Source organism: Jaculus jaculus, chromosome X, assembly GCF_020740685.1.
Source record: "Jaculus jaculus isolate mJacJac1 chromosome X, mJacJac1.mat.Y.cur, whole genome shotgun sequence".
NCBI classification, from domain to species: domain Eukaryota; kingdom Metazoa; phylum Chordata; class Mammalia; order Rodentia; family Dipodidae; genus Jaculus; species Jaculus jaculus.
The window spans coordinates 43561803-43576329 of record NC_059125.1 but is presented as its reverse complement, the minus strand read 5'-3'; the positions used below and the strand labels follow the sequence as shown (position 1 = coordinate 43576329).

The window sequence follows — 14527 nt, the reverse complement described above, 5'->3', positions numbered from 1 at the left end:
ATTCATCTATAACTACACTATTTCAACTTGGTAGCCACTAGCTAAGTGTTGTTACTGAGCACATAAAATATGGATAGACTAGTCCCCTTCACTTCTTAACTCTCTCTGATCCCCTATGTGTCAGGGATGTTTCCAGGCTTCCTTACCTTACCCAGACAGGCTAAGAAGGAAAGAATTTATTTGGGCTCAGGGGGGTTCCTCATTTGCCTTCCCTCTTAATCTTTCTTAACTCTGTAAAATAAATCTCATAATTCATAATCTTAAACAACATAGCTAGACTAACTTTAGATATGCTATAAGTGTAAAACTCACACTGGATCTAAGAGAGTACAAAATTAACATATTTTAATTGGACTGTGTACCCAATTAAAAAAATAACATGAAGTATTCTGATTAATAGTAGTAAAATAAATAATAAAAATGCTTTTCAGGAATGCAGTTCTTAAAAATAATCACCTGAAACTGATTCCTTAACTATTCCTTACTTAAGATACTCTCAGATAGGCAGACTCTGAAACCATACTCACTTGCTGTGTTCTGATAGCCCAAAATTCATAGGAAATTAGTAGTAGTTCTAAAATTGTATTACATGTTGATTTAACTTAAATAATGTTATTGATTTGAGTTAGAAAATTAAATATTACATTCCATATTTCTAGCGTCTCTTTTAGAAGGAAATGTTTAAGGAAATGAACTGAAATTTTCCTGAGAAAAAATACAAAATAAAAAAAAGTATAACAGAGAATGGGGAGTTACTAGTCTTTAAACAAAGCTATATTTCAAAATATAGATGGTAACTCTAAGCCATGTCCTTCACAGGTATGTTCTGTGGTAGTATCTGTAAGTGATCAGATAATCACAATTTACAGCAAATTATTACTATCTACTTTCAAATTCCTTCTTACTCTGCCTCATGAGTTGATTTGTAGGCAAACAAGAGTTTTAGTCTGCTATGTCAGTATGGGCTTAGTAACACTCAATATATGTGTATTTATTTAATACATGTACCCATTTTAAAATAATTATTTTGAGTTTAATGTTTTTAGGATCTGCAGTTAGACTGTACATACATTGAATTTGTTTAAGTGTTTTTATATTTGGACTATTTGAATTATAGCAAAGTTATGCAATCATTTACTTTACTGTCTATATCATTTCAAATATAGTTTTATATTTTCAGTTTTGTGCTGCCCAATCAGCATTCTGATTTTAGTCCCTAAAATGTTACATCCAGTGACATTTATATCACTTTAGCCTTTGAAGGCATGTCTACCAGCAATTCTGCTGTTTGTTTGAACAGTGAGTAGGTGAAAAGTCTAGACCAAAGGCTTGTTCAACTGTTTATCATGCACACATGTATGTCTCAAGCATAGGACCCTTTAAGGTATCCATTTCTGCTTATACGCCTTCAATGTGCAAATGCTAAGTGTAGGAATTGAAGCACATTGTAGTTAACATGAAAGGGGCAAAATAGACAATAAGCTAAAGAAAGAGAAAGAGACCAGTTTGCACTGGCAAACACTGAGTTCATGACTCCAATGTCAGAATTGAGTTGAAATTGCTTTTGATAAGAAGTGAATGGAAAGACAGTAACTAAGGTGAAATGGAAGATATGAAAGGGTAAATTCTAATAAAATGAGAAGTTAGAGATAAACATGAAAAGAAGTAATAAACCTACTAAGCTTTTCATAGAATCAAGAGGCAGAACACTCTTGAAGGGAGAGAACTGTGCAGGAATCTGATTGATGTTGTCTGGTGCAGCTTGGCCCTCTGGCACAGTTGTTAAAAGCCTTCCTCATGGTTATGACTTCCCTGCACAAACTGATTCATTGGAACCCTCCTTTCCTGTAGGGTCTTACCAACTGCCTTTGAACCTAGAGGTAATTTTGCACAAACTGATTCATTGGAACCCTCCTTTCTTGTAGGGTCTTACCAACTGCCTTTGAACCTAGAGGTAATTTTGCCTGTGCCTCTGATCTTTTTCTTTTCTGTGAGCACTGAGACCCCAGCTCCTATTGGGTCCTCATAACCCTCGACCCCATGTGCTATGTTGCACAGTCTTCTCACATCTGTCTTCTCATTGGACTCTTGCCATTGCCTTCTGAAACAAATTAGTAGACATTGCAGGTACCATATCACCTGTCACCAACACCATTTCATTAACTGAAATGAAACCATTTGTAGAAGTTTATAGTTGGCCTACAGATGGGAGACACAAAGGTAGGATTAGCACCATGTTTCTGACTACAGATTCTGTGGGCTTTGTGTCACTGCCAGTTACAGCCACATAGAGAGTGCTTGCTTCAAAACCATAGCGAACGAGCAGGCAAAACATTCATTGCTCTTTCCATTACGATTCTGTTGCCATATGCTTCCATCGTGATCAGGTCCAATCCCACAGCATAGCGTAGTGGAAACACTGCTGACTTTCGTGATAATTCAAAGCTTATCCCTGTGATAGCGGTATCATTGTATGATCTTGTTTACAAGTCTGAATTTCCTCATCAGTAAGGTACCAATCTGAGTGTTCAGGTATAAACTGACTGTGGTGGGCTGAAGAGATGGCTTAGCGGTTAAGCACTTGCCTAAGAAGCCTAAGGATCCCGGTTCGAGGCTCAATTCCCCAGGACCTAGATGCACAAGGGGCCATATGCGTCTGGAGTTCTTTTGCAGTGGCTGGAAGCCCTGGCATGCCCATTCTCTCTTTCTCTCTGCCTCTTTCTCTGTCTGCTGCTCTCAAATAAAAATTAAGAAAAATATTAAAAAAATAAAATTACTGTGGCTATATTGAATACTTAGACCAAAGAGAGAAATGATAGATTTTAATGTGTTATTAGATACTTGTCTCCTGCATGCCCACTTCAATTCTGACCTTGCCATAGAACTTTATCCAGCCCAGAATGCTCATGACCTTTTTTGCCTAATTTTTGTGACCTTTTCTCAGATTCTAACCTTCTCCAACTATATGTGCCTTTATTTCCTTTATGTACTTGGCTTTCTTAGTGTTATATTATCAACACCTTCCTTTTCTGGTGGTTTCCACCTTATCTGATTTACTGCTTTATTAAACCTGTATGTAGGTTTTGTAAGGTTCTCTCTGTAAGTATTGCTCTTATTGATAGAACTAAGTTGAGTTAATAAGTCAGAAAGGAGATCATACTATCTATTTTGTTTTGTACAATCTGTACCTAGCCTTGGTTCTTGCTTATCTCCTTTGTACTGACATGTACAAAATTTCACATTGGATTTTATTCATCAGCAAACCAATGAAGCCTCAGAACTGATGGTATGGGTAGGCTTTTATTATCTTACTTCCCTGCCAAACCTTAATGTGATATTGAACATGATAATGATATTAACAATTTTGTTTGCCACATAAGCCTTTTGTTGTTGTTGTTTGATACATGTTTTTCTATAAGCCAAGTTAGCCTTCACCTTTCTATGTCATCAAGGATGGCTTTAAACTCTTGACCCTCCTACCTCCACCTCCTAAGTACTAGGATGCAGTCATGCAGTACTATCACACCCAGCACCAAATAGAATTATGGGGTCTTTTCTGCATTACCTGTATTTGTATTTTAACAATGTGAAATAGGCAAGAGTCCTAAGTTATTCAAAACATTTTATAGATGATGCATTTTCCAAAACAAAAAATATTGTTGCGGCTAAGGATATATGAAGCTCAACAGCAAACACCTACCTAATATATACCCGAGTTGTCGTCTAATCACTGAAAAAGTAAAATTCTGTGAAAACCATACTATGTTTTTCTTCCTACTTCATGGAATTTCCCTGATGTATTAATAAATGATATATGTTAGGCCAAATAATAATGATACATTCTTATATGACTGAAGTCAAACTAAGAAAAAAAAGAAAAATTCAAAACAGTAAATTGAGTTACTTATTAGCAGATCCAGGAAGCGTTATAAATTTGGGGCCAAATCTTGATTATCAAAGTTCATAGAAAGTATGTATTTATTGTAATTTGGGGCAAAGTATACAGAGAAGTATAAATGCTTATCATTAGTAAGAGCTGATTTTTATAATGTATATAAATTTAAACTGTCAATTAGAAGTTATGTTGTCTAAGACTTTAAAGATTAAAACGTTACGCTAACTTTAAATGGGGGATTTCATCTCTTTAGTTAGAGAAGTCCTCATGTTACCATAGATCACATCCATTCATTCATCATTCACTCTAATTGTCTTTTGTTCCTCCCTAATGAAATTGTTGTATGTTTGTTTTGCAGATCTAAAGCGGGAAGCCAGTATCTGTCATATGCTGAAACATCCACACATTGTAGAGTTATTGGAGACATATAGCTCAGATGGAATGCTTTACATGGTTTTTGAATTGTGAGTGTGATTTGTTTCTTAAGGAGTAAAGTTTTAAGTAATGTTGATGGTAGAAAATACTAACACTTTTCTCTTAAAATTTAACAGTATTTGTGAATTCCTATGTTTAAAGAGACTTAAAGTCAGGAAAAGAGGGATTCTTTCATTTAAAAGTTATTAGTAGCAAAAGAACCAAAAGCTGCGTATGGGATGGGGAGATGCCTCAGCTGTTAAGAGCACTTAGTACAAGCATGAGGATCTGAGAACACCTGCGTTTGATTCCCCAGGATCAACATAAATAGCTGGGCATGTACACACACGTTTGTAACCCCAGTCCTATATGGAGCAGAGACTGGAGCATCACTGGGGCTAATGAAGACTGTATGTGTTGAGAGAGAGAGAGAGACAGACAAACACTGACTGACTCTGAGACACTATCTCAAGGAAATACACAGACAAGTGATAGAGGAAGGATATCAGTCATTCATTTCTGGTCTCCATGTGCCTACAAACCCATCAGCTGATACATTTGAGCATACTACATGGACATATTAAATACACCAAAGCTGGACCTAACAGGTGCCTTCACACTTACAGAGAAGAGGCTCCAAAAGGAATGAGAGCTCAGAGGTGTAGGAGAACCCAAAATATGCAGATTTGACCAAAGGCATCTTAGTGAAGAGGAGGGAAATGAGAGTGGAGGGTTCCATGTAGGAAGTCTGTCTGGTAACTCAAAATGTGTAATAGCAGACTTAACTTTCTCTTTTTATATAAGCATCACATTGGCATGTGAAAGAAATTCCACAGCTAACAGTGTCTTGATTTAAATATACCACCTCACATATTCCTCACAGTATTTTTGTAAGATGCAGTAGTGTGAGGTAATGATAGTACAACTGAGTAGTCCATAGCTGGCTGGATGAATCTACGAAGAGATTATATAAAGCTTTATAGGATGCTGTCTTGAAAGCTTTTGTCTTTTAACTTACTCTGTTCAAAATTAATCAGTGACTTAAATTAAATTTAAAAGGAGCATATACTTGTTAAATATTCAAAAGATGCTAGGATAGAAAATGCATTCATTATTTATTGCTTCATAACAAATTACTGCAAAACGTAGTGGCTTTAAATAGCACACATGTATTTCTTTACTCTCTGCCAGAAATGTGATCCTAACTTTACAGTCTTCTGGCTTTAAGTCTCTCACAAGGTGGTTGGTAACCAAGGTGTTGGGTAGGGTCAGAGTCATCTTAAGGCTCTACTGGAATGGATCTGCTTCGAAGCTCTCTCACATGATTGTTGGAAATCTTCAGCTCCTCTCTGGTTATTAGACTGAGTGCTTCAATTCCTTAATACCTTTTGGCCTGAGGCATCTTTTGGTTCTTTTTCACAAGGTTCTTTCCATAGAGCATTATTGCCATTGGCTTTATCAGAGCAAGTAGCAAGAAAAGGGATGGGGGACCAGTCTTAAAACCTAATCCCTGAACTTGCATATCATCACTTCTGTATATTCAATCAGTTAGACATCAGTCAGGAGATCCAGCTCACATACCAGGACCTGAATTACAAGAGGTGGGGAATCTCTAAAAGGCGTTTCACAAATTGGCCCCTACAGCAGATTAGCTAAATACATTGGCTATCTATATGAAAATTTGAAAATATACTACAAGTTTGTAGCCAAAGAACAAAACAAGGTAAAATAGAGGACAAGTTAAACTATATATATAAACACAACACTAATGTGGATTTAGTTATGACTGTGACAAAGATATTTATGTTTTAGTTAGTTGTTGGTAACAGCTTAAAAAGCCTTGAATGGAATCTTTTTTTATTTTTCTCAATTTTTATTAACATTTTCCATGGTAATACCCTCCCGCCTCCCCCACTTTCCCCTTTGAAATTCCATTAATTAGAAAGTATATAGGAATCCAAACAAATAAATATTCCTCTATTACACACTATTCATTCAAGCTAAAGTACTGTAGTAAGCAGGACATCAAACATTTATAAAAGAGGGTAACCAGAATAGGAAGGAACCTGTAAATAAATTCTTAGTGACAACACCTTTAATATCTTGGCCAAAAAACCTGTTAGAAGAATTTTGAGCCAGGACTGGTAGAAGTTGATGTATGAAAACTTTTATTGTGATACCATCTTTCTGAGCACCTTAAATATTCTTTTAAATATACTTCCTTCATGACTGTATAGCTACATATTTATGTCCTTTACTTTCTGGGAAAAGTCTGCCATCAAATTACACAGCCAAATCAGACTTACTTTTTATCAAAGAAAAAAAAAAACATCTGACTGCATTTTTCAAGTAAAATGAAAATGTTAATAGATGTCCCAATGACACCTCATTATTGATTTCAAATTCCAAAGTAGATCAAGTACTCCCATGTACATGTTGTCTAGATATAATAAAGTGGCACCTCTTTTTCTTCCTCAAGCTGTTTTTACTGTGCTTACAGAGCTGTCTCGCTCTGTAGAAGCTATGCATTCCCCAACTGTACTTGAAGGTAGACAAACATTGCAGGGAAGGGGACAGTTGTTTTTTGAGATACCTGATTGCAGATGAAATGTGGAAGGAAAACTACCAGGCCACAGAACTTGTTTCAGACAGACCTAATTATGATAAATGAAGATAAATAGATATTGAATGCCTTAAAATATATCCTAGTCCATATCTCCCCTGGGAAGATATATGCAAGGCCCTGGCATGGAAGAACTCTTAAAAAATACCAGAGGGGGCTGAAGAACTAGCTTAGAGATTAAAGGCATTTGTTTGCAAAGTCTGATGACGTGGGTTCAATTTCCCAGTCCACATGTAAAGCCAGATGCACAAAGTGTCTGCAGTTCATTTGCAGTGGCAGGAGGCCCTGGGCACGCTCATACACTTTCTGTCTACCTCGTTCTTTATATATATAACACCAGAGGCCTAGTCACCCATGAATGTATTCGAGCAGAAGGCCTAGGTAGACTATAATCAGACTCTCCAGTTATTTGAAAGGTTGTGTGCAAGATGCTTGTTCAGTATGGCATTTCAGGACATAACTAGAATCAATGAATGGCAGATTTCACCTGTAAGTAAGGAAGACTTCTAGTGGATGAGATTTAGTCTATAAATGAAGTTGCTGTCTTAAAGACCTCACACTTCCTCACTCCAGTACTCAAGCTATATCCATCTAGGAGGACTGTACCTAGGGGTTTACTTTTGAACTAGAGAGGATCTTGGATGTCCTTTCTAATTTTAAGTTAATTCTCATTCATTCTCTCCCTCCCTCCCTCCCTCCCTCCCTCCCTCCCTCCCTCCCTCCCTCTCTCTCTTTCTCTCTGTCTCTGTCTCTTTCTCTGTCTCTGTCTCTCTCTCTAGGTTTTCAAGGTAGGGTATTGCTCTAGCCCAGGCTGACCTGAAATTTACTATGTAGTCTTAGGGTGGTCTTAAACTCACGGCAATCCCTCTACCTCTGCCTCCCAAGTGCTGGGATTAAAGGCGTGCGCCACCACATCTGGCTCTTCAAATTATTTTTTCTGGTTAAGTTTTATTCTCAACTCAAGAAATCTGTTTCTGTGCATAAGTTTAGTCTAAGACCTAAAAGTAGATATACTCAGTACTATAAAGTAACAAGCACAGAAAATAAAATTATAAAATTCACCTAAGTTTTGCCACACTTGCTGTTTATATCTAAGGGGCCTAAGTGACAGTAATAGAGAGAAGGTATTCTTTTATGTTATAAAACCTGGGTTTTACTTTCTTAGTGTTGAAGTGGTCTATTATGGAATTTTATTACCAATTTTATGTCACCATTGTAATTAATCCTTTGGCTATGTCATTAAAGTTAGACATTTATCAGTGGCTCAATCTTAATGTTAACCTAAATCATTAGAACATGGCTATTATTTTTTCTCACCTTTTATATTGGAAAATTTCAAATGAAGAGAGAACAGTGTAATGAATATCATCATTGAGCTTCAGTAGTTATCAAAGCATGTTACTATTCCTGTTCAAACTATCCCGTTGCCTTTTTACCCTGAAAAATTCTAAAGGAATATCATTTTACCTGCAAACATTCCTGTTTATATTTCTAACAGATAAGGACGTTAAAAATTATCCTGGAGGAGAGTTTGGGAGGGGAAAAGGGAAGATAATGGGAGAATATTATGATCATAATATATTGTCTAATGTATAGAGATTGCCAATAAAAAGTGAAAAAATGGCTGGCATGGTGGTGCACACCTTTAATCCCAGCACTTTGGAGGCAGAGGTAGGAGGATTGTTGTGAATTCAAGGCTACCCTGAGACTACATAGTGATTTCCAGGTCAGCCTAAGTTAGAGTGAAACCCTATCTTGAAAAACCAAGTTATATAACTTATTTTAATATTTTATAAATTCACAGTTATCCTTGCCCTGTTTTTTGTGTAGTCCTTGATTTGATCCTTTGGTTTATAAACCAAAAACATAGATTGCTGTTGAGACTTGAGGTCATGTAGATCAAAGTGCTAGCAAAGCTGGCACACTTGTGCATACCTCCACTTACTGATGACGTGAGAGAATATATCTACTGCTGCTATGTAAATAAAGGTATTCTAGAATTAGTCCATGTTTCTGGCAATTGCAATTTCCTTAGGTATTCAGTGGATCATTGCTCAGGTTATGAGTGATATGAATCCTTTTCACAGTTTTCTAACAGTATACTAAGACAGAGTAGACAGACAAAGGAGAAACAAATGAAATTAGGCCAGTTGACTGCTGTTTCTTGGTTGCTTGGAAATAGCTCTTATGTGGAGAAAAGGCAAGACAAAACAGCATATTTGGATTATCAGCAAGTTTCTTGATTTGGTGTTCATAGCTGTCTTTGCCACAGACTGTGTATAACCAATAGTTATTTTCTCTTTGTAAACTGCTGTCATTAAATTATATTGCACAATAATGTTTATATATGAAAAAATATCCATTTATTTGCAGTATTTTATAAATTTAAAGCATTCTTAAATGTGGTGATTCACAGATCAAGAATTTTAGAACTGGACAAGATCTAGAGTAGATTTCAAAACATAGATTAGAAAATTCTGTGCAGAATTTGTTAGGCAAGCCCATAACTGGGTCCCATCCCTGGACATTCAGTTTGAGCAGATGTGGGTCCTCACAGGATAGGTCAAGACTTCTGACCTTTAAAGTAAGGCTAATACTACTTGGAGATTATGTTATCATGTCTCCACACTCACAGAAGCTATATTTGTTTGTACTGTATCCATTACTTTGGGATAGTGTTTAAGTTTGAACCTAGCTGTAGTGATTTACCAAAACTTATTAGAAAATACAGGTTTAGTTTTGCAGATAAGGCTGAGTTGTGTTCTCTGCACCCCCCTTTCCTAAATTAAATGTTTATTTCTAAGTAACACATTCAGGCTTGTCTTTAGTAGTGTCTGGTACTTGAGTTAAGCTGTAAATCCTAAATTGTCTAGCTAAGGAATTTTAATTACCTTATTATATGATTACATGTACCACAGGGAGACTTTTACAATAATTAAACATAGATTTAAAACACATCTGACATGAAAACAGTAGTTTGTTATCTTTTTTTTAAATTTTTATTTATTTATTTGAGAGCGATAGACACAGAGAGAAAGACAGAGAGAGGGAGAGAGAGAGAATGGGCGCGCCAGGGCTTCCAGCCTCTGCAAACGAACTCCAGACGCATGTGCCCTCTTGTGCATCTGGCTAACGTGGGACCTGGGGAACCGAGCCTTGAACCGGGGTCCTTAGGCTTCACGGGCAAGCGCTTAACCGCTAAGCCATCTCTCCAGCCCTAGTTTGTTATCTTTTAATATAATATTTTTCAGTTTGTATTTTTGAAGCTCACAAAGGAAATAATAGACTTATTTTTTACTTTTACTTAATTTTTGTCTGATACTTATGCATAGGGCTGGGGGTGTTTGTGGAATTCATTTATACAGCAGAACTAATAATTACTAACAAACTTGCCACTAATAGGAAAATATCAAGCAATAAAAATCTGAACTGCAGCATCACTTAAAGATCTTCACATATTTTTAGACGTAGTGTTCTATTTGATTGTTTTTTATTCTGATGCATGTGACACAAATTACTATTAATTCAGAAACTAACCATTTATCTTGACTCACTTTATTGAAATGTTTAGTTAATTTGAGTTTTAAGTATTGTGTCAGGATCTCAGGACCACTCAGGTTTGATCATTCACTAAAATACCACACAGCATTCTGCATATATTCACCACTATTACTTATTGCAGCAAAAGGAAAAGGAGCATGAGTAGTACTTCCAGGGACAAGCTTCCAAGAGTCCTCTCAGCAATGAGTTTTGGCAGCATGTGAAATGTTGCCTATTAGAAAACGTCATTAGAGACAGTGTCCAGAGTTTTTATTGGGGTCTCGTCATATAAACACCCTATGCCTTATATTGCAATCAGGTTCACGTTGCTGGCAGAAAACACCCAACCAAGAGCAGCTTATAGGGGAGTAAAAGGTTTATTTTGGCTTACATACTAGAGGGGAATCTCCGTGATGTCAAGGGGAAATGATGATATGAGCAGAGGGTGGACATCACCTCCTGGCCCACATCAGATGGACAACAACAGCAGGAGAGTTTGCCAAACACTGGCAAGGGGAAACTGGCCTTAACACTCATAAACCCACCCCCAGCAATACAGCACCTCCAGAAGGCTTTAATTCCCAATTAATTTCCAGGAGCCAGTCAATGGAATTGTAGTACCCACATTTAGGGTAGGACTTCCCACCTTTACCCTCACCCTAAAATATTTCCTTACTGACATGCCCAGATTCTTGCTTCCATGGTGATTCTAAAATCTGTCATGTAGACAACCCAGGATAATTACATAGGATGAAGAGATGGCTCAGCAGTTGCACTTGCTTGTAAAGCTTTTGTCCTGGGTTCGATTTCACAGCCCCTCATGTAAAGCCAGATGCAAAAAGTGTTGCAAGTGTCTTGCATTTGTTAGCAGTAGCAGGAGATGCTGGTGCACCATACATATGCATACATGTAAATAAATAAATGAGATGATTGTAAACTTTGAATGTTTTCTTTTTAATTTTAAATGTAACTATATCATTTTAATATTCACTGAAAAAAATTTAGGTGGCCAAATATCTCTTTAAAACAAATCCTTGATTTAGCTTTTATAGCATAGAATAAATAGATTTTAAGCATTGAATGCTGCATTAGAAAATAAACTACAGGAGGCTGAAGAGATGGTTTAGTGGTTAAGGTGCATGCCTGTGAAGCCTAAGGACCCTGGTTCAATTCTCCAGGTCCCACGTAAGCCAGAAGCCCAAGGGGCACACGCCTCATGGAATTCATTTGCACTGGCTGGAGGCCCTGGCATACCCACTCTCTCCCTCTCTATGCTTCTTTCTCTGTCTCTCTCTCAAATAAATAAATAAAAATGAAGTTTTTTTTAAAAAAAAGAAAAGAAAACTACATTCTGATACTATTACCTTAAAGAGGATTTGAAGTTGTCACTATATTAGTTTTTATATAATATATGAAATTTGATCTTCAAGCCAATAAAATATTTCTGAATAAATTTATATGCTTATAAAATATAACAAAAATTCAAGTTATTTTTATTTAAAAGTATAAATAACTTTTAAAAATATGAATACTTCTTTGCATACATCCATTATAATACACCCACCTTGTACAAATGGAGAAATTCTTTTTATTTTTTTGGTATTTTGAGGTAGGGTCTCACTCTGGCCTAGGCTGACCTGGAATTCACTATGGAGTCTCAGGGTGGCCTCGAACTCACAGTGATCCTCCTACCTCTGCCTCCTGAGTGCTGGGATTAAAGGTGTACACTACCATGCATGGCAAATGGAAAAATTATTGAAAATTGTAGAGACAAATAATGCCACTCAAAAAAATTAATCATTGTATAAATGTACCACATCTTCATTATCCACTCATCTGTCGAGGGACATCTAGGCTGGTTCCATTTCCCAGCTATTATAAATTGAGCAGCAATAAACATGGTTGAGCATGTACTTCTAAGGAAATGAGATGAGTCCTTTGGATATATGCCTAGGAGTGCTATAGCTGGGTCATATGGTAGATCAATCTCTAGCTGCTTTAGGAACCTCCACACTGTTTTCCACAATGGCTGGACCAGATTGCATTCCCACCAGCAGTGCAGAAGGGTTCCTTTTTTTCCACATCCCCGCCAACATAGGTTGATATTGTATATATGTAATTACAATGTTTGTAATGGGGAGGTAATATGATTGAGAATGGAATTTCAAATGGGAAAGTGTGGGGGTGGGGAGGGAGGGAATTACCATGGGATATATTTTATAATCATGGAAAATGTTAATAAAAATTAAAAAAATAAATAAATAAAAGAAAAAAAAGAACTTCATGCATAGTAAAAAAAATAAATCTCATAAATTCATAATTTAAAAAAAAATCAGCAGACATTTGGCAACACTTCCATTTATATATGCAACTTTATTTCCTTGTTCTTTTCATTAATAATTTTAAACAGTTAAGCATCTTGTTATCACTGAATTTAAAAATATATATTTATTTACCTATTTGCAAGAGAGACAGGCAGAAAGAGTGGAAGAATATGGGTACACCAGGTCCTTTACCACTGTAAATGAACTCCAGATGCACACACCATTTTGTGCATCTAGGTTTACTTGGATACTGGGGAATCAAACCTGAGCCACCATGCTTTGTAACAAATCTGCTGAGCCATCTTCCCAACCCTCATTGAAGTTTTTTGAGTGTAGTATTTTATGACTGTTAAATACATGTCTAGATATGTGCATGTAACATATTTAATAATTCCTCTACAGTTGAATGTTTATATTGTTTATTTTGTTTAGAAATATTACAATTAATATTCTTGTAACAATTACTAAAGCAGAATTGCTCAGTAAACTTATATGAGCATAAACAAACATATATTACCCACAGATTTAACTGTAAATGCATGCATCACTTTTAGAACAACACATACTTCTAAATACACAACTTAAGGAATTATTATAAAATTAATATCCACATGGTTATAACCCAGGTCAAGAAATAAAACCCTGCCAAGATTTCCATAGTCCCTTAATTCCCCCTTCTCATCACAGACTCCTCCTATGTCACAGATAACTTTGCTCTGAAAGTCATTTCTATGCTTTTATATCTTTCATATATATCTATCATCCAAATAAATATAATTCCATAATATAATTCTCTGTGAACCAGGTTTTCTTAAATCATTATTTAAGTGGGAATTTACATTTATAGTCTTCTTCATCCTTCTTCTTTTGGTCCGTAAGATGAATCCAGGTTAAAATGTGCTGCCATTTTCTTTCATTTTATCATGTTATCCTATTACAGTTAGAAGACTTTCACTATTTATTAACTTTAATGCTAATGAGTATTTTGGTAGTTTCTAGATTTCGCTATTTTGAATAGTTCTGCTATAAATAGTCTTGTACATGTGTTATGGTACACCTAAGTATGCACACATATATTTCTAAGAATAGAACTAATAGATTTCATAATACGTTCAACTTCAATTTTCCTAGAAAATAACCAAACTCTTTTCTTTTTAAATTTATTTTTATTGTTATGAACTTTATACAGTATGAACATATTGCATAATGGTCATATTTTTATCAGGTTGTACTCTTTTATCCCCTTTCCTCCTTCCCCATTCCACTGAGGGCCCTCCTCAGTGGGTTGTTGGTATTTACTGTGGGGTCAAGAATGCACCAGTTAGTCTCAGTTAGGGAAGGTAGGGACAATGTCTCAGGATATATCTTCTCACTCTGTGGTTCTTGCAGTCTTTCTACCCCCTTGTCCACAATGTTCCCTGAGCCATGGTGGGCATGTTATAAATCTCCTTTAATGTTAAGCTCTCAGGCTCGTCTGAATTTATGCTTTGGGGAATTTTGAGCCTTCTCAGTGCCTACCACTATCTACTTGGAGGAAGTTATTGGGCTAGAAGTGAGACCAGCACTTGAGTTTAAATTACCACTTCTTCTGTAGTTTCTCTTGTGCCCTGGCAGATGTGATATAAATGACTCATCTAGTGCTAGCCAGTCAGCTATTTTTTCTTGTTGTATTGATGGATCTTGGGTCTCCCTGGTATTCTCTGCCACCTGTAGTTAAAAAAGAAAGCAGAT

The 14527-nt window shown here is 36.2% G+C and overlaps 1 protein-coding gene across 12 annotated transcripts in view; it reads left to right on the top strand.

Moving 5' to 3' along the window:
- Window positions 1-14527, top strand: part of Cask (calcium/calmodulin dependent serine protein kinase) — a 361845-nt gene that overhangs the window by 130275 nt on the left and 217043 nt on the right. For all 12 annotated transcript variants that reach the window (XM_045140293.1, XM_045140292.1, XM_045140290.1 and 9 more), the window contains exon 3: window positions 4254-4359. In XM_045140293.1, the coding sequence (XP_044996228.1) occupies window positions 4254-4359 (106 nt within the window). The remainder of the gene's footprint in view (window positions 1-4253; window positions 4360-14527) is intronic.